The sequence below is a fragment of the Haliotis asinina genome, chromosome 4, assembly GCF_037392515.1.
Source record: "Haliotis asinina isolate JCU_RB_2024 chromosome 4, JCU_Hal_asi_v2, whole genome shotgun sequence".
Lineage (NCBI taxonomy): Eukaryota > Metazoa > Mollusca > Gastropoda > Lepetellida > Haliotidae > Haliotis > Haliotis asinina.
Window position 1 is genome coordinate 35,552,414 of NC_090283.1, and position 22,196 is coordinate 35,574,609.

The 22,196-nt window shown below is 40.8% G+C and overlaps 1 protein-coding gene across 9 annotated transcripts in view; it reads left to right on the top strand.

The window, feature by feature from the left end:
- The window catches only part of LOC137281516 (muscleblind-like protein 1), a 100,096-nt gene extending 86,104 nt beyond the window's left edge, over positions 1-13,992 (top strand). For 3 of the 9 annotated variants that reach the window (XM_067812785.1, XM_067812784.1, XM_067812787.1), the window contains 5 exons: positions 118-186; positions 890-1,043; positions 7,078-7,113; positions 7,720-7,804; positions 7,940-11,631. In XM_067812785.1, the coding sequence (XP_067668886.1) occupies positions 118-186; positions 890-1,043; positions 7,078-7,113; positions 7,720-7,754 (294 nt within the window). In that variant the 3' untranslated portion in view covers positions 7,755-7,804; positions 7,940-11,631. Of the gene's footprint in view, positions 1-117; positions 187-889; positions 1,044-7,077; positions 7,114-7,719; positions 7,805-7,939 lie in introns of all 9 variants that reach the window. The other 6 variants (XM_067812788.1, XM_067812792.1, XM_067812790.1 and 3 more) reach the window with 4 other exon arrangements.
- The last annotated feature ends 8,204 nt before the right edge of the window (positions 13,993-22,196 follow it).

The following is a 22,196-nucleotide window of genomic DNA, read 5'->3' on the forward strand; positions in this document are numbered from 1 at the left end:
CTTTTTTATTTTCATCACCCAACATGCCTTGCTGCTTGCTGTTGTCATGTGCCGCCATCCCTGCCATGCCGCCATTTCATTGGCCAATTGCCATCATGTGCTCTGCATACTAATTAGCCGCAAGTGGTTGAGGTCTTGACCGCGGGCAAGAAGCGACCTCGTGACCCTACAGACGATCTTGTTCTGGTACTATTTCCCATCATGCTTTGCATGTAGCTGTAGAAAGCTTTAAGAGATTGTTTGCACAGTCACATGACACACAAAGTGACATATCTTGCTTTCTGTAGAATTAATTTCATTTTCCTTTCATTCGTGATCCAAATTGTCTGGCAGTATTCTCACAAGCATCACAGTACACGCAGGCTACTGCATGGCAGCTTCTGACTGGAGGACACCCAGTTTGAAACTCTGGTCTATCAAATTGGGACAGGGGTTGTAATCTATCCGTGGTCATGTGATTCTGCAACATCAATTTGATAGCCAATCAATGTAAAGATATTTCTCTATCTGTCTATAAGTAGAGTATTGGTATTGAAGCGAATGTGATTTATACAGCTGTCTTAGTTTTCCCCTCAAGTAGTCCCCTAGTCTAGACTGTTCTTCAATGATGAAACGTAGCCCAGTCTACTGGTCTTGTAGATGCTTCAAGCTCTTTAATATTAATCTTAGAAATGCTCAGGAGTTTTTTCTGTAAAGCAATTGAAGATGCTAATTTTAACACTATGTCTGATCTGTCGGTTGAGTTACCTGATCTTTCTTCTTCTATTCTTTCAAATCATTCCAAGAGAAATAATGTGCTGTCTGTCTGTTGTTTATGTTTGTGTATGATAATTTCCCCACACCTGCTTTGCTTTGGGCCAATCATTTTTGTCCTCTCTGCCACCCATAGGGTGCCATCCCTGGAGTTGTGCCCCCTTACAAACGGATGGCGATGACGGATGCTAAGAGTGGATTTCCCATGACGTACCAGCCTAGTGCTATAGGAGCATATCAACATGCCGCCCTTATGCAGCTAGGACAGCAACCATATATACCAGTCACGTGTAAGTCCACTTTTTCTCACCACTTGGCCACCACCGCCATCTTGGCTAACTCACAAATTACATGCTAGTACTGTAGGAATGTATGGTGTATTTTGTTTATATCTGTGTGGTATAAGTACCAATGCATGCACCGCCTCTGCTTGACAAGACACAGTAGTCATGACAGCATCAGTCTGTCTTCTCTGCACATGTGGCCCAGATCTGTACCAGACATGCAAGCGATGGTTCAGAATATTGCAGTATTAAATCAAATGAAACTGCAAAAGCACTGACTGGTGAACTACTGTGTGTATATGATGTGAGCAGAGAGGTTAGTGCATTCAATGTTGTCACACTCCCCTTTCATTCTGAAGCAATATCTTCTCTGAATGGAAACAACACCATAACCCTGGTTGTAGTGGCAACTGGTGCATGACCTTTTCAGTGTCCATCAGTCACAATAATTTCTATTTTGTTTCATTCTTGCTGGTTTTGTTGACACTTCTGAATGCTTGCATGTTAAGATTTGCATGAGAAGACTCTTCAGACAGTGTGAACATCCTCCTGCACAGATCAGATTGCAGGCTTCACCAGCCTGCTTCACTGTGTATTTACCAAGTAACTAACTGGACAGTGGAAGTCTCACTCATGTCAAATGGACCACTATGTAGTACACACTTGATCACATCGCAATGGGCAATGGTTATGAGAGTTTCCAAAATTATTATTATTATGGCTGAAAAGTGGATTATTTCACTGCTGTTTGAGTGAAGGTCCCATTCTTAACATGCAAGCACAAGACGCTTGAGACAGTGTATAGAAACCAAGTTATCACTAACAATTATTTGTTTCTAATATAGTTAAACTGTAGTGCTTTTGGGACATGGAATAATTTTTGTTTAACCATTTTACCAATATTTTGCTCACTGGTATTTATGTGATGTAGCTTTTTTGTTGACTAAAAGAGTCCACATCAGTCTTGGAGGCAGCTGCCAGTGAGTTGCATACCTGACATCCAGAACTGACATACAACATACTTTAGAAAAGTCAAGTGTAAAATGTCAACATGTGCACATAATTATAAACACATTTTGTGGAAGCATTTCTTCCCAAATGTCCAGTACTGCAGACTAGTGAGAACTCAAGTCTCCTCTACAGGAGATTCTGGGTCATGATCAGCTCAATGTGTTATAGATATTCTACACCTAATTGGCTTTCAGACAGCTTTTTATGACAATGGTAGCATTTGAAAGTGCCAAGTGGGGTTTAAAGTTCATGATACTTGGGACTCTGTATTCTTGAGAAAGAACTACTCCCCCTGTCATGGGCAGGTTCAACCTGTCCAGCTTACAGAAATACTGTTCCAAGTGGTGTTAACGTAACTCACTCACTCACATAGACAGCCCCTATTCTGAACTCACAGATCTTCATGTGTTGCATTTAAATGCTAAGTAGACAATGCACATGACCATTTAGAACATTGTCAAGCTATATTTTCTACAAATGTAACATAAGTGATGTTAGTTTTGGGTGTATGTGCAAGTTTGTCAATCAGTGAAACTGTTGCTAATTGCAGATTATTTGTATTTTGATCTTCTAAAAAGTATGTTTGCAGACAGCTGTCAAACATTCCTCCTTGCTATAGATTTAGAATATTGGTGAGGATATTAGTCCAAGACTGATGTGGCATATTCACCTGAGTTATAATCACTAACTTCATCTTCATTACACCTGTCTGGGCTATGGCAGTCTCCCTTCTGACCAACTTACAAGTGTTTAGAATCCCTTCTTTCACAGTGACACTGCTGTTCTGAAGACAGGTGTGATCTGGATGAATGTGTAGACCATAACACCATTTTGTTATATTATTATTTTTGTTCTGTTTCATGCTGACTACACAAACCTGTGTGCTTCTTGCCATTCTGCATGTGTCTGCTTCACCTGCACAATTTGCATTATGTTGCCATGGCAACCTTTGATTGACAGATCCGCTGGTTGTTGCCCCAGCCGAGGCTGTGGTGGCGGCCCCTGCTTGTCCAATCCCCTCTAATGCAGCTAGTGTCATGTACTTTGATGACAATAAACAGGTAGCTATCTAATCAAATGCTACAAGCACTAATCAACACTTTAATCAGTAGGAATTAAGCACACAGACACACACCAGGGGGCCGCATTTGTGATGATAATCTTTTACAATTTACATAAAGTGATGACAGTAATTGTTTGAGGATTTCAACACTCTGTTGCTTCGTTTGCTTCAGTATACATATGTAGTATTTCATTATTCTCACATCAAAGAGCTTCACATATTCAGCATGTTTGACAAGGTATTATAAGGACTTAGTAAACGTCAGATAGTGATGAAGTTTCACTGATATGTACCAAGATAAGTGTGCAATAAGTGATCATTTAGGTAAGAGGTATTAAGCCTATAAAGTGACATTTGAGGCATATACATTTTTGTCCAAAAAATACATGTTGAAAAATACCTTTTGCTCATACAGTCTTATGAAAACATCTCTCTGTTCTTGAAGTACACAGATTTAGTCAACTTGGTCCATGTCCTACCTTATTGAATGGAACTCAATAACAACCTCTACAGTGGTATTATTTGTGATGATGGCCTCAACCCCAGTTACCCCAACAATAGCAGTAGACTGTTAGTATGATGACGCAATCTGTCAGCTCATTAGGATTTCTGCCCACAAAGTGTTACTGTGTACCTGTACACCATGTGTTTTGGTTACAACCCACACACAGCTGCAAAATGTTTTTTTCCTTCGAAATACTGAGTCACAAAAAAACTGGCACATTATCCTTCCTCTTATAATGTAAAGAAACATTATGCTCACTGTGAAAACTGAAAATGTTAAAGATTTTAGATTTGCAGTCAGTTTCCAACACAAACAGACAGGAGTATTTTTCTTGTGACATGGGTAAGGCCAGGTCACGAGTGACAGGTGCCAGCTGTCAGCACTGACAAGATAGGTACACACCAAAATCTGTATTTAACACTAGTCTAAGACAATTACCAAATGAAGTGTTCTTATAACTTGAAGTAGTTATAAAATGAAGAATCTTACCGAGAATTTGTCTTCAAGATCTTTAGTGAAATTCACCCTTTCATGAACAGTATTACGCTTTCAGGTGAAAGATACATAAACATACTCTGTGTTAAGAGAGGCCTAAACACATACACCTGTCTCAGTAAGACCAGCACACACACACAGCTGCCTTAGTAGGACCAACACACACACAGCTGTCTTAGTAGGACCAACACACACACAGCTGTCTTAGTAGGACCAACACACACACACAGCTGTCTCAGTAGGACCAACACACACACACAGCTGTCTCAGTAGGACCAACACACACACAGCTGCCTTAGTAGGACCAACACACACACAGCTGTCTTAGTAGGACCAACACACACACACAGCTGTCTCAGTAGGACCAACACACACATACACCTGTCTCAGTAAGACCAGCACACACACACAGCTGCCTTAGTAGGACCAACACACACACAGCTGCCTTAGTAGGACCAACACACACACAGCTGTCTTAGTAGGACCAACACACACACAGCTGTCTTAGTAGGACCAACACACACACACAGCTGTCTCAGTAGGACCAACACACACACAGCTGTCTCAGTAGGACCAACACACACACAGCTGCCTTAGTAGGACCAACACACACACAGCTGTCTTAGTAGGACCAACACACACACACAGCTGTCTCAGTAGGACCAACACACACATACACCTGTCTCAGTAAGACCAGCACACACACACAGCTGCCTTAGTAGGACCAACACACACACAGCTGCCTTAGTAGGACCAACACACACACAGCTGTCTTAGTAGGACCAACACACACACAGCTGTCTTAGTAGGACCAACACACACACAGCTGTCTCAGTAGGACCAACACACACACACAGCTGTCTCAGTAGGACCAACACACACACACAGCTGTCTCAGTAGGACCAACACACACACACAGCTGTCTCAGTAGGACCAACACACACACACAGCTGTCTCAGTAGGACCAACACACACACAGCTGCCTCAGTAAGACCAACACACACACACAGCTGTCTCAGTAGGACCAACACACACACAGCTGCCTTAGTAGGACCAACACACACACAGCTGTGTCAGGAGGAGCAACACATACACAGCTGTCTCAGTATGACCAACACACACACAGCTGCCTTAGTAGGACCAACACACACACACAGCTGTCTCAGTAGGACCAACACACACACACACACACACACACAGATGGCACAGCAACACACAGAGCTGTCTCATTAGCATCTACATACACAAAGCTGTTGCCGCAAAACCACTACACACACTCACACACACATACATACAGACACACACACACACCAGTCTCAACAGGATCAACACACACTGCTGTCACAATAGGATCGGCACAGACAGCTGGCTCAGCAGGACCAACACACAGTTGTTTCAGTAGGACCAACACACACACACACACACAGAGCTGGCTCAGCAAAACCACCACACACACATACACACACAGAGCTGACTCTGGCTCAACAGAACCAAGACACACTTCAGTCTGAGCAGGATCAACACACACAGCTGTCTCAGTAGGATCAACACACACAGCTGTCTCAGCAGGATAAAAGCACAGCTGTCTCAGTAGGACACACACACAGCTGTCTCAGTAAGACCAACACCCACACAGTTGTCTCAGTAGGACCAACACACACAGCTGTCTCAGTAGGACCAACCCACACACAGCTGTCTCAGTAAGACCAACCCCCCCCCCCCCCCCCCCCCACACACACACACACACAGCTGCGTCAGTAGGACCAACCCACACACAGCTGTCTCAGTAGGACCAACCCACACACAGCTGTCTCAGTAGGACCAACACACACACAGCTGTCACAGTAAGACCAACACACACACACACACACTCAGCTGTCTCAGTAGGACCAACCCACACACAGCTGTCTCAGTAGGACCAACCCACACACTGCTGTCTCAGTAAGACCAACACACACACAGCTGTCACAGTAAGACCAACACACACACACACAGCTGTCTCAGTAGGACCAACACACAGACAACTGTCTCAGTAAAACCAACCCACCCACCCCCACCCCCCACCCCCACCCCCACACAGCTGTCTCAGTAGGACCAACACACAGACAACTGTCTCAGTAGGACCAACCCACACACAGCTGTCTCAGTAGGACCAACACACACACACACACACACACACACACACACACACACACACACACACAGTTGTCTCAGTAGGACCGACCCACACACTGCTGTCTCAGTAGGACCAACACACACACAGGTGTCTCAGTAAGACCAACACACACACAGACAACTGTTTCAGTAGGACCAACCCACACACAGCTGTCTCAGTAAGACCAACACACACACACACACACACACACACAGCTGTCTCAGTAGGACCAACACACACACAGCTGTCTCAGTAGGACCAATACACAGACAGCTGTCTCAGTAGGACCAACACACACACAGCTGTCTCAGTAGTACCAACACACACACAGCTGTGTCAGTAGGACCAACACACAGACAGCAGTCTGAGCAGGATGAGTACACACACATACATTATCATGACCAACTGAAGCTGTCAACTGTCAGTCCAACAGACATCCTACTGTTTCATCTTGACTAACCCCTTGGTAGCTGTACAAAACTAACAAACTAACACATACTCAATCATTATGATGCACCTGTTGTGAACAGTGACAGTTCCTTGGTCAAAGCCGAAGTACATTGATGTAAAATTTAGACAACTATGTTGGAAAATAGCAAGCCATCTACATCCATACTGAAGATGTGTCTGTACATCTGTCTCCCTCTGTGTATCTATCTATCAGTGTAGGAAATCTGACACTTTGCTTGTCCTCAACTCTCCAAGCTTGTCAGTGTGCCCAGCTGCATTATGTTGCTTCATATCGCTCATAGTAGGACACATTTTCTCATTTGACAAGAGAACATTCATTGAATCTTTGTTCCAAATTCAGGGCATTTGACATCACAACAAGTAGCAGATGTAACACGTGAGTCCGCTCTAGCATCCTGTTCCTCGCAGAGCTAGCTCACAGCTTTCATCTACCAGCAGACATGCAGCACCAATTTGCTTATCTCAACAAAATGCTTGTGTACAGAACCTTTGATAATGACACAAAGAATAGGATTATGTTGTTCTCATTTATGTATGCAGTCTTGACTAATAATGGTATCTGGGTTAAGGTGAATTCTTTTCTCTCATTACTTGACACTGGATACATGACAAGGTGCAGCATGACTATAACAGTCTGAATCCTTCCATAATGTAGAATACATGCCATACAGACCACACAGCATGGCACCATTCTCACACACCGCTCCTTAGACTCTGCATTGTGCAAATACAAACACTGATAAATGTTGTTAATGCATGAAGACTGGTTCTCTTTGATCCTATCATTAGCTTTTCTCATAACCGTTATATAAAAGTGTAAATGATTTGAAATCTAAACATACATATAATTTATACTTATCAGTAAATGATTGTTAAGTCTAATCATACTGATTGAGATGGTAACCTCCTCTGTAGTATATATGAATGCTGGCCCTCTAGATGGGTGCATTTGTCCTCAATGTCACCTATTCTTCACTTCCAGTTGCGGGACACCCTCCCAGTGTGCCGAGATTTTAAGTCCGGCCAGTGTGACCGGCCGCAATGCAAGTATGTGCATCTTCTTGAGGGTAAGTGAAAGGGGTCGAACTCTAGCTTGTTTTGTATATATTGTATCTGCATAAACTACCAGCAAAATGCATTTATGGAAGTATGTTTGAAAGGTACAAAGCACTCTTACAACACTGCTCTCAACTTTTTTTCAGAATACGTTGAAGTGATGGATGGCCATGTGACTGTTTGTCGCGATTCTGTGCGCGGCAAGTGCCAGCGCCCTCTGTGCAAGTATTACCATATTCCCGTAATTCTGCCAGCCTCATAGGTCTGCCTGTCTGACCCAGGGGCTAGCTCGGACTTAAATGAGAAGGGCAAAATGTCTCAAGCATGATGGTCTCTACTTAGTGTTTCAGCCCAGTCAGTTGGTCTGATCAACGTCCATGCTGTGTTGTATCATTCTGACCGGGCCAAACAGGATAGCCAGCTTATGTCCAGTTGTGGTCAGACATGGAAAAGCACAGATTTTCTTCATTCAAAACCATTGTTGTTATGCTCTATTTATTTTATGAGCACTAAACTTTAGAAATATTTTTTGTTTAACTATTGAATTTTAGTTCAAGGATATTTTATTAATTTTTCATTGTCACAATTGTTGTGTGAAGATGGCTTTTGAAAATATTTATCAAAACTTTGTTCGCAGATGCACAAAGCTTTCTGAGAAATTATATGATCAAAGCTTGCTTTATACTGTCTTTTAAATATTTTGCTTATGAAAGCTAAAGTAGATGACTTTCTGGCAAACTTTACCATCCCTTGCCTTCTGGTAATATAACACCTTGATCCAGGCCACACCTTAAGGCTGGCACCTGTGTCTGTAGGTCAGCACATGCTAGATGCATCACAGGGACAGCATGTGTAGGTTATCGTTATTATTTACCCTTCCAAAAGTCCATATGATTCAAAGTTGGATTTCAATCAAAATGAATGGCAAATCTGCAGTGATCTGTAGGCTGTGTAGATGGAGGGTGGTGATGCGTCCAGCCTGTCGGGTCGCACTGGGATCCAAGGAGACACCTCTGGTGCATCTCTCAGATCTGGTTTTCAGTTCTAAGAGTTCTTTGTTTTAGATGTCTCGTTTCTCTCCTTGAGTCTCAATGCCCACCTTCAGGTACAGGTTGCAAACCAATCAAAAGAAAACCTTGCTTCAATGTACTGCTCACACCAAATTTGATACTAGATTTTAAGTGCAAATTGTGATGTAAAATGTTTTACTTGTGTTGTGCTGGGTTCTAGTAAACTGGTGGTGTACACCTACCTACATATTGACAAGATTTTAGAATTGTGTCATTTGAATGTCTCCATGTGCCATAAGACTGGACTGCCCCTCTTAAGGGTTGGCATCCACTGGTTTGGACTGTTGTGTTCAAGCCAGGTGATTGGAAGGGCTAAGTTCCTTCTACTGTTACTGGTTCTATATCTTGGTGGTAGTTTATTGGTTTGTCGTCACAATGACGATGGTATAGTAGTATGTTATTTACATTTCCAGAACCCTGTCAACTTAAGAAAGGTGCATGTATAGTGTTAGATGCTGTTAGAGCACACCTTATTAATGAACTAGTGCTGGGTGCTCTTAAAGTATCTAATATAATCACATTTTTAGAATTGTTATTGAGTGTCGTTTGTTTTTTGTAATACATATTTGAAAAACAAAACCAAATTTACTACTGTAAGCCATGTGATTTGCGTACATGATTGATTTTCATACATTTATTGCAAGACGAAACTGCCCAACATTTGGATATTTCCTATAACCTGAGTAAGTACAGATCCATATGCACATAGTGACATAGATTCACATCAAGACAATACATTTAGGTTTTGTTAAGTTATAACTGTATGAAAATGAAATGGTTTACAGTAAACTGTATACGTACAATGCCATTGAACTTTCCAAAGATGTCTGGAAGGTGAAGGCCATGACTTTTACATGAGTGAAGGTCATGACCTCTTCCATGTGTCCTTATATACCTGAGGTGATAAAGTTTGTACATATTTCTAGCAACAGTGTTCACACGGTGATCTTTTTGGAGGGACATTACATACATATCAACTTCAAAAGTTGTTGTTTTTTTATAGAAAAAAATTATTCTCTTTGTTTCTGTGAGAAATACTAAACATGAAATGTTGGCTGCTGCTGCTGCTGCTGCTGTGCCCTGACCACCACGTGATTTGCCACACGTCTCCAAGAGACTGGCATGGCTCACTGTGTTACAGCTTGGATTCCAGCAGTTCCAATTCAACTTTTTTGTCTTTCTGTTTTTATCCAAAAGCCAGATTTTTAAAACCTGAGTGTGTAGTTTTGTGAATTTTATGTCATTAGTTTTTAAAGGGACACACAGTTAAAATGTTTTAATTTTGGAGAGTATGTATTTCCAGGGGTACAGAAATTGATATTTTTTATTTTCAACTGACATTTTATGAGCAGTGTATTTCAGTGTTGAGTTTTAGATATCCAGTGTCATATAGGTAAAATATCCCAATGTACCAACAGTTATACTAGTATTTGTGATACCATATGTATTTTGTAGTTGTACCCAATCGTATCACTATGGATACAAATCATTGTAGTTGTAATCTGTATGTATCACATGGATACAATTCATTGTAGTTTTTCTGTATGTATCACCATGGATACAATCATCATTGTAGTTGTACTGTACGTATCACCATGGATACAGTTCATTGTAGTTTTAACTATGTATGTGACTCCATGGGTACGGTTCATCATTGTAGTAGCTAACCATATGTTGCCTTGGCAACACTTAGTTTTAAGACAAAAATAAGTCATGAAATACAGTGTTGCCATGGTGATATAACAACATCGTGTGCCGAGTGTTCTGTCATTCATCTCCACGGCCCTCTGAGGGCACTCCACCGATCCACGATCCAGCGAAATATTTAATGTGGTCCCATTTTGACATTATTCAAATGATTTAGATGTACATGTATGGATTCCAATAAATCGTGGTGCTCTTTTTCTTGTCAAAGTGGTTAAAGCAAAGGTTATGTGATGAAACTGGAGTGACTACCACATTTGACAAGATGGTGTACAGTTCTTCATGTTCTGGAGTCTGTGAGCGGCGGGGAGCTTGTTCCACTGTTTGTACCCATGTACTGTTGTCTGATTGTCTCATCATCACCGTGGAGACACATGATATCATATGTACATTGTAGACTTTCTTTTTGTTATTTCTCTGTTGTTTGAATTCCTATTGAATACAAGGGCTCTGCGTGTAAAACACACAGGGCCACTCTGTTAAATAATTGTTATTAACAATGAACTTGTTTATTTTTTTGGATGCCAGTGACGCAAGGACATAAAATGTTCGACTTTCAAGGTATTTTGGATCTGTTTGGCCTCCAGCGGAAATGTTCCTTCACCAATGCTTGTAAGCTTTGTGTGAGCTAGTTTGCCAAGAACTGTCAAACAGTTCGCCCGGATCAGCTAATTTGAATGAAGCGCCTTTGCAGAGCAACTAAAACAGAAATATCATCTTGAAAGATAGTAGTTTGACACTGCTTGGTATGTGTGCTTGCTACCTAGGTTCTGAAGGGGATGGACTTACTGACATAACTCTCTCTCCGTACAGGTATGGAGGTACATCTCTGCACAGATTGTACCAGGGTCACAAGCAGGAGTATGTTTGTTCGCTCATCGATACTACCTACCTTCCACTAGTTCTGCTACCTTGCTTCTTGCTACTCTTCAGTAGCACCCTGCCCGCTACATTGTACCAAAACTTGGCTTCTCTAGTATCTGTCTGCATAGCTCTATGTACGTGTCAAACACTCTCGCCAGATTGAAATAAATACTAAAATTACAAATATATTCTGAAACCAACCTAGTGTGTGTGATTATTGCTTAATGCATGCTTAACACAGATTCTTGTGTAGTCTGGCTGGCCGGAGGCAGAGGATGGACTTCCTCACTCAATATCTCGGGCATTGTGCTTGATAGTTCTGTTCTGTATAATATCACCAATGAGTGGAGTCAGTGAGATGCTGAAGTTCTCTCCTGTGTGTCCTGCCAGCCATGCTCACTGACCATGGTAGGCCCTAACATTGGCCAACTGTCTTTGGAGCCCACCTAGAATTGCACTGAATGGGAGTGTCCCCAACACTCATTTCACAACTGAAGTACTTATGCCTCAAACTAATTTTCCGGAATATGTTACTCCATGAACTTATTTTAATTGCCAAAAACTATTAATCTGAATCCCAAGTAAAATGTACTACAATTCAAAACTCCAATATAGCAAAGATCAAAGCAAGGATTGGGATGGATTGTTGTACACATTAACATTTAGATGGCTGTAATCACTGCACATTGTAAACATAACATACCTGCACAGCTCTTGGTCACAGGGATGGCATTATAATTCATGATTACGCTACAACTGGATCCAAATTTGCGCAATCACTTACATTCCAGAGCATTGAGCATCTGAGTAGAGTATCAGCTGCTGGCAAAATTCCTGTGTAAGCTTGCTTGCTGCCATCTTGCCCTGTTAGAATATCTGCTAGAGCCAGCCTAACAACCTTTGGGCGACAACCTTTCTTCAAATCATAGGATTTTCCACTTAACTGCTAACAGCTGGAACAAAGATGACCTTTTGTCAAAATAGACATAGCCTGTTTGTTTCCACTGTGGTTAGCTCCAGTACTTCAGTGGTACTTTAAGTCAGTGTCATGCCCTGTAAGGACAGATGCTTGCTGCATTGGCCTGCTTATAACTTGTGCCAGAATTTAGATTGAAGAAGTGTCATCTTGTAAGCTTCCGCGCATTGTCTCAAATGTATTCACACAATTACAGCATATTATCAAGACTAGGAGTTGGTCTCTAAACTTCTGAAAGGGCATTTGCAATGTTCGTGTTAGAAATCCAGGATGAGGTGCTCCTGATAACTTGGGGTCTCTATTGAGCTACGGTTCTCATTTTGCCTGTGTAATGTCTTAACTTTCTTTTAACTACATGCGATCCTATTACAAACCTTTACATTTTTGTCTTTTTTATGTATTTTTACTACTTCTGAACCTAATATGTATGGTAAAATGTTTCAGTTTTCACAGTTTTGGTGTAAAATGTCCAAAGATTGACAATAGGCCCCCCGAGTTGGCCTGGGTTCTAGCGCAGTATTCCTTTCTTGATCTCAGAATATAATCACCACCATGGTGAAATGAGTAGATGGTCTGTCACTGGGTGGTGTATGCCTGTTGGTACAAAGATTCCTACATAGGTTTGTGCATAACTTAACATAGGGAATATGGGGGAGGACGCAAGAGCAGTCACTAGAGAGGGGCTCTGTTTCCAAAGTAATACGAAGCCAGTGGTCACAACTAACCCCAGTAAACATTCAAACAGTCTTTGGCTTTTTTTGCAATGTTTGTATGTTAGTGCAATTTGTGTATTGCTCATTACTAATGTAGATTTTGCCACTATTCTGAGGCCATCTCTAACAGAGGGCATATGTGCAATATCATGGCTTCACCAATGTCCTAGTGGTCCTCATGTTCAATAACCACATTGTCTTTTTAATTGACCTTTTGGTTAAGACATGCCTTAAGACATGTTATTTCCCAGTGACCGTCAGGTGTGGATTAAGAGCCCCTCTCCTACAGGTGGGCTTCTGTCACAGGCTTGCGTTAGGCTAGTGGCCGGCCACCGCAGCCCTCTCTTGGTGCTCTAACAGCCAGGCTGTATCGTGATCTCCAATCCTACCCTCCAGTGAATTATTTCATGAAATCATTACACATGTCAATTCACAACTCATTGCTCTATCTCACACATGTGAGCAGGCGAACCAAAGACGTCTTCCTAGTGGTGTTCATGTCCTGACCAGGCCACAGTTAAGCAGTAAACAGACAACACAAAATGCCATCAATACTTCTATAGTGTTGCTGTTGTTTAGTTGAGGGCTGTGGCCGTGAGGTGTTCGATACACTAAACACAACACCAGATTCAGACCCAACATGTTGTTCCACAGTTTGTAGTTTTCTGCCTGACTATTACCTGGTGCGGACAGAGATGTGTAGTTGTACTATGAACAAGAGACTGCGGAAACAAGATCGTTTATCATCACTTAAGGTGGTTGACTTTGTTATTTTTTGTAAATAGTTATATTTTGGTTTTCAGACATTTTCTTTTCTTTAATTGGAAAATAAAGTTCACACACTGTAGCAAATAAAAGTATTTTCAGATGTATTCTTGTGTCACATGTGTGCATTTACTTCTGAATAAATACCAGATCTGTGGACAACTCCTCAACACAAAATGTCCTCAAGGAGGACACATGCTTCTTCCTGCACACCTGACCCTTGAAACATTCTTTAACCATTACACTTTTAGATACTCTTTCATGAAGGTAGAGCACCATGAACCATAAATGCTCTGATTGATAATATTTACAAAAAACATCAGCCTTTGAAAGTGTTTGTGATAGAGAACTTTTTCAGAACCAAACCCCCAAAACCCGAAGAATTTCTTGTGAACCATACATTTCCTTCATGCACATGAACAGAGAGTCATTCTTCGTGTTTACTGTTCTGTAGAAGTCATCACAAAGCAGTTAATACTGCCGAGAGACATACCATGCTTGTGGGTTTCACAAAATGGTAAATGTCATCACTTTGGATTTGCTGAGCACATCAAGCTTCTTGATATGAATGGACGTTCTGTACACAGGATGTTATCACTAACTGCTGTAATTCCATATTTGTGATGAGACTAGTAATGTGACATCTACAACACAATGAGCATGTAAAAGCCATCTGTATATTTCACCGTGTTAAAACTATGAAAAGTAGCCACTGTAATCTATGTGTCTCTCTGTCTGATTTGTAAATTTTGGAACAGGTTTCTGGACACACAACCACTTGCATGCCAAAAGGGCCACACAGGTTGCCAAAAGTTTTCAATAGAGAATCAGGATCAGTTAATGAGAATCCAGACACTATGGCTTCAAGCTTAGACAAATAGTTCTCTGGCATTCAAGTTACTGCTTGGATCATTAGTAGTATTTGTACTACTTTTAATGAAGTAATACATTCCAGAGACACCAGTAGTGCTTCAGGGTAACAGCATTGTGATGTCATTGATAGGTTTCTGTAATGTTTTTGATGAGGCAAAATAAAGATTTTCTGGATAGGTGTAGTGGTCTCCAGAGATTAATCGAGCGTCTGTGTAAGTCAGTGTGGCAGATGTTTGATGGGTATATAATGATATCAGGTTGGGATCAGTGGGAATGGAAATGTACAATATCCATGAAGGATCCAATATAATAGTGTCGTACTTGTGCTGTTTGTGCGCCACGCTGGTTAACAGGTTGTCATGGGCACCTATCATAATTGGCATCCTCCCATAGCAAGACATTACCAAAATGCTGTAGGCAGCAAGGGATCCTGTTTTGACAGATAATTGAGACTGGTTTCGTCTTTGCATTAAATGTTAATAATGTGTTGCTTGTTCCCAACTCACTGACAGGATGTTCTGTTGATTCTTATTATCTACTTTGTCACTTCTTTTTCGCATCCACACACTACCATCAATAGGAACTTCTGATATTTTTACAATCACCTGTGTGTTTATGTACCTGACTTATACTACTCATCCACAACCAATACGATTACTTCGAAATACACTAATGATGCTGGGAATCAGCACAAGCCTGATGATAAGCATGAGGGCTTTTTAAACCAACTGTTTGAAGCAAAAGGAATAGTTTCTACGTGTTGAGGATAACTGCATCTATTTGACTGAGCAACTTCAGTCCGAGTCTTTCACATCTTTCATAGGAAATTGTAAAGATGCTATAAGTTATATACCAAATTAGAAACAGATAAAGCTGAAATATTCCTGTCGCACACAAATGTGTAATGTCACCCATGGGAGTTCAGGAGCAACTTAACACTGTCATATTGTGCAACCACTTATCCTGATGGTGATATCTACCAGCTGATGATGTCATGGACATGAATACTATATGTCAGTGAAGGAGAAAAGTCATTTCATAAACAATTAGGACTGCACAGTATTACCTAATTTGGAGACTTCTGTTATCAGAACCATAACAAATATGTTGAGGGAATTATAAGGAAGAAAATAGGGTTGACATGAACAATTAGTTTCAGTCACTGTCAAGCACATAAATTCACAACATATCACAATACAGGTAAATAAACTGCTCTAGTCTGCAATACAATTTATTTGCCAATAGAGAGCCCTATAAACAGTGTATGGTTCCAGCTGCATGACAGCAGTCTGCAAATACAAGTAGTCAAGTCTGAAGCAGACGGCATCACCAGTATCCATCAACACAATCACATCTGCGAGAGTGACCATCAATTGTGTTGCTGAAGACCAATCGAAACCCAGATCTTTTGTGGGCATTGCATATGACGTTTCGATGGATTTTCTGTGACCAACAGGTGTGTGTGTGTGCGAGCGTGTATGTGTGCGTGCATGAATACAATGTGTGAACCAGTCACTTTTTCATTGATCGTAAGTTATACTTTTAGAAACTTTAACATAAGTCTAGTCACTGCTGTGTCAAGCAAACACCCTAACCCAAGTATAGCACTAATACCCTAACACAAATCTGCCCATAATTGTGTCAAGCAAACACCCGAACACAAGTCAGGGCACAGATAGCTTTAGCAAACACCCCAACACAAGTCGGGCAACTGTTGTGTCAAGGAAACAATTCTGTTACTTCGACAAACGTCTATTAACCACTCGAGCATGGTGCACGTGAACCGTCTCCATGCAAACTATCACAGGAGCGACGACCATAATATCTTGAAAAGACAGTGATAGTAACAAACTTCAACCCATATCGTCCATCATGTCTTGGTTTCCTTCTCTGTGCAGGTGATCAATGACAGTCGTGAGTCTAGACGTATCGTAATAAAGCATCCATAATTGCTTCCACCAGTTCAGCTTCGGCTCAACAGTGGCGGCAGTGATCGCCCGGCCAACAAATCAATGAGAACCTGTTTTCTGTTCTTTACGTAATTCGGTTCTAAGCCAACGATGTCGGGTCAATAAAGGAAACTTCACTGACCGCTGCTCAATCAATTCTGTAAAGGTCAAATCAATAGGAGTTCTCGCGTATCATTGGATTCCATCATCGCGCATTGTCCACATGGCGGCCCAACAATATATTGCATGCTTTTTTCGCTTTTCGGAGAACTATCAGTGGTTATTACTAGGCTGTGTATAAAAGCTACAATAGGTCAGATACCATGTGGTGCTTGAGTGACAATTGCCGATTTTGGAAACAGACTGAAAAAAATCAACAAATAATTATTGTATGAGAGTGCCATTACCGCTTCCATTCCAAAAAAAAGAAAAGCATGACTAATTACTACAGACAATGACTAAAGTCATGAAAGTTTCTTCTGGGTAGTTTGACAGTTCAGTGTCAGTGAATTCATGAGTCTCCGACATACTGTGATCCTTTGACATACAGGAACACTGTTGGTTAGTTAGTAATATTTACAATGTCCAATTGCACATACACCTTTTCTCATTAACTGTGCACCAATTTATACCTGGAAATGATAAAAATTAAAGTTTTTTTTCAAATGATAAGGCACTTTATTGTTGGAACATCATTTGTGGTTTACAAATCCAAACTATCAAAAGTGAGACGTCAAGGAGAAAATGAAGGTCGCGAATCATGATTGGGTAAACCAATTTGCATAAATTGACCACCAGACTTACCATACACATTATTTTTAAACTAGTGTTACTGGAACTATATTTCACGACGTTTTATCTGTATAAAATGTGATAAACATCGAAACTTGATATTATACAACAATAAAACAAAATTGGTAATCTACACCGCGATATCTAAACTACCGAGAAAAGAAACTTATCACTTTTAAATTTACGTTTTCCATATTACAGATACTGTCACAAAGTGACATGTTTTCGGAATACATTCGCCAATACACATTTTGTGGTCGAGTAAAGAGACGTAAGGCCGTGATTAAGTGAATTTCGTGGTGGCATAAATGGACTTTGAAAATACCTGTGCACGACTGTTGAACAAACACAGGCGTGGAATAGTGCAACCATGCTGTACCAAAACGAACATGACAGATATGCCGTGTGAGGTTGTTCCCGGTAATTGGACAGCATCGCCCAAACGCAACAACCATCACGCCTGCACGTGGACTCATGTACTGCGACGTTTGGTCGTATTTCGATTGTAGTCAGTCTTGCCTTTGTCTTTGTCCAGTAAACGTCATGTGTTGTATATCTGTGTTGAGGGGTATGTGGGACTGACGACCTTACAATGGTGGCAGCGGTGACCGGGATCGCGAAGAACTTAGAAGCAAGTGCAACTTTACAGAGAATTCCAAGGAATGTGCTCCTCATCGAACTGTAACGTGAGTTTGTTCCATTTTGACCTTGCGGTTTAACTGTTTCTTCTGTGTGATTGACATAGAACATTTAAGCAAGAATACTCTGCATTTCATCATGGCTGCAGGTGGTACAAGTCAAGAACATTGTGGCGATATCATGCATTTCAAAATTCCTATGTTCGAACCCAAACGATCAACTTTTGCGAACTTTATTGAAAATGTGTATGAGGTGAAAGCGTGGTTCCTAACCTGGAACTCTGATAAAAAGTTGCGTGGTTTAGCTTCATCGATCGATGTTTTCGCCCACCGTCAAGGTTGATGAAGCATACCACTCATTCGCAAAAGTTAGCAAAAATGAACTCTGTACTCAAAGATTTTTTGATGGCTTGTCAAGTAAGAAATTACGACAAGTGAACATTGCCATTTGTCAACCATCTGAATCTCCAAAATGTGATGCTCTTGTAGACATGGTTAGACGTCTTGTTGGTTCTGTGAGGACAGTGATATGTCTGTGTTTCTTATCAAGTGTAATTATTGCAAGAAGCCAGGTCATAAAGAGACAGTGTTACAAGGAGAAACGGGATTTAGGTTCATCAAATGTTCGTGGCAACTTTTGTTCTTCAAAGTCAGCTGCCGAAGGTCGTGACACAGTCAAGCGATATGCCAAAGTACAGAAACATTCGGTGTTATAACTGTCGGAAATATGGGCACGTTGCGTCAAAGTGTCCAAATAAATCCCATGTACATGGTGTTTCGTCAGACACCAACAGTAACTTTCCTCCAATTCCTCAAAATTCACCAACCACACAAATCCGTCTTGGTAGCGAGTCTTTCACTGCAATCATATAGTGGAGCTAGCGTCTCGTGCATAAGTGTGTCTTTGCTTAAAGGACCACTAAACTCAGTTTTTTGGTACTCTTTTTATCACTGCATATGAAAGACTTTTGGTTAGTCATAAACGAAACACCATTTTTTGTTAAAAAAACCCCAAAACCTTGTGGTTAATTAGTACCAAGCCCAAAGATACTAAAAAGCCGTCTGCTTCTCTCGCCCGCAAACGAAACCGCAAACGAAACCGCAAACAGGTTGCGCAACTCTGTCGCCAGAGCCCTACTATGACGTCATAGAAGGAACGGTTTCCAGTTAAATGTATAGAAAATGTGTAGGAAGCTCGTCATTTTGCTGATTTCTCGACGTCACCAAAGACGTGCCGAATTGTGTTGCCGTCAATTGTTCCTTGGAATGATGGTGATGGTGATGGTGTCACTATGCACAGATTTCCACCAGACTCCGTAGTTTGTGCTTAAATTGGTTGTTAGTGTGCGCGAAGTGAACTTTGTGGAAGCCTGTGGTGTATACTAAATCGGATGTTTCGCCCCCTACCACGCTTCCAGGATAGAAAATGGAGTTTCATCGAGTTTATAAAATTAAGACTGCTTACTACACATTGCTGACCAAAAGGATTTTGCATGGATATAACGCTTTCTTCCTCGGAAACGAGGTTGTGAGCGAAGTGACATTATCGTAAGTGATCTTATATTGACCCCTTATATTGACCGATTCAAAGAGTGAAATTGTTGTAAGCAATGTCATTCAAAATCCTATTCTCCAATAAAATACATATTTTATTACAAGTAGAAAGTAATTGTCCTTTTGTAAGTCGGTGAAAACAAACTTAAATAGCATTCATCCCAAGACAGGGCTCCGCCATATTTGAAAATCGTGAAGTCAAATCCATTTGAATTAATGAGATTATGCATTGTTCTCATCACGTTAGAAAATCAAAACTACATAAATATATATATTTGAATCATTACCAAAAGGAGTTTGCATGACACAACCTGTAACATAACCTAAGCGAGGTCGGGGTCGAAGTGAAAATACTGCGCGATAAATTTCTTCACTTGCTAAATTCACTTGGTTTGTAACGTTCACTCACCAGTATGTAGACACTTGTCAAAATACGTCTTTATACTTGGTCTCATAATCCTAATTACTTTATAATCATACTTGTATGCATTTTGAAAATTAATAAAAACAAGCGATCTGCGAATGTATGACAGGAATGTAATATGTAGACATTTCATAGTTTTCCTATATGAATCATAATTCGCACGCACGCCCTAGTGTATGTCGTCTGCATCATTACACTTAACGACGAAAACAATGATTCTGTTGAAAGCTACGACAACGTATTAAAAACAAAAATACAAATATTAAAATAAAAGTTATAGGAGCAATGTCAGGCTATTACCTTCTTCGAGGAATGTATCCATCAATATCCACAAAAACAAGTTATATATAATTCATCTGCAGACTTCCCAAGTGATCTGTCTTTTAACAGTCTAATATACGAAAACGTGATGTATCGTTTGAGGTTTTTCACATTGCTGTATAGTTTCATTGGTTACCCAAGATAACACACCTGGCAACTAATTGCATAATGTGCATCATTGGCGGTTAATCCTTTGAAAGAAAGAAGGGTCTTGTTTTACATAGACAGACACGACAGAGTGTATTCAGTATAGATGTATAAATGTACATACATAAACACTACCTTTGACAAATCACCCATTTAAATCCCCATAAAACTAATTAATCAATCAGCGTGTTATCGGTTAACCCTTTGATCGAGCCAGACAAAAGAAATGCCAAAGGGGGGTCTTTGTCAGGTAATCTAGGTGGCCTTACCACAAATTATACATGTTATAAATTCATTAACTGAGCATCAAGTGAATGATAACAAATAACGTGTAGGTTTATACCACCTAACACGGATTACAACCTAGCGACACCAAGTGATTTTGACAGAATCTTCTATGAAAACAAGGGTTGTAACTCGAAAACTAGGCAAAGCAGGAGACAAAACTAAATGATAGTAGATTGTGAGAACATATAGCTTTCAACAGCTTTTGCGATTCCAGGTTTGTACAATGGTGTTTGTCTAGAAGAGACAATATAAATTAACTGATCTGCCGGGTTCTTTGTGCCTTATCGGTGTATTAGATACAACTATACAGAAGAGTGGTGAAGTCCATGATTGTAGATTCCATGTGTTGGATGTTCGTGATGACCATTTGTTGCTAGGATGCGACTTTGTGTAGGTTTGAGGAAGTAGTCAGAGTGCCAAGGGAAGAGTCAGCGGACTTTAGAAGTTTAGTTACTGATTGCAGTCTACACACGGTTCACATTGCTGTAAGTACTAATTTTCCACCAAGAAGTCAAACATTCTTGAGGGTAGCTATTAGTCAGTCTCAGTGTGGCCGAGCATGTGATGAGTTCGAATCTAGTACTAGTTTGATAGTTGGTAGATCAGGACTGGTTTGATAGTTGGTAGATCAGGACTGGTTTGATAGTTGGTAGATCTGTTTCTGGAACTGATGATGCTCATGTTGCCGTCATGAATCCCGATGTTGTCAGCAAACGTGTTTATAGGTGTCAGATAGCAGGCCAGGCGTCTAGCATTGTTGGAAGTCAACCTGTGAATGATTCTGTCCTCGAATTCTAGTTCCACAAATTGGAATATAGGTCCCACTGACGGTGAACACAAGTCAAAATTGTGCAGAGGTTGTTGAAGCGATATGAGAAAAACATCTTTCGTGGGTTAAGTTTTGCGACACTTTACCTATGAACTGAACCTTAAGGATGCTGATCTCAGTCAAGTGAGACGTGCTTGACGTCAGTTCGGTCCTCATATCGATGACACTGTAGACAGTCTTTGATTGAGCCAACTGTCCCTACTGTGTTATCACCAATCGTTTTGGTACTCGCTGATTCATGGAGAGACCGAGATTTTGTTTCGGTCTACGTGTTATAAACAATCAGATAAAAGATTAAATGTTTCCATTACTGTCTCCAAATGAAGCACTTATGAGACTTGAGAGTTCCAAGTACTTTAGCACACTTGACATGAATGGTGCTTACAATCAGATAAATCTTGCTTAGCAATCTCTTCCTCACCGCACTTCAGACAAGCTCGGGTGTTTACCAGGTGGCTTAACTCGTGATCGCGTTTTGGTGCATTTTGACGATTTT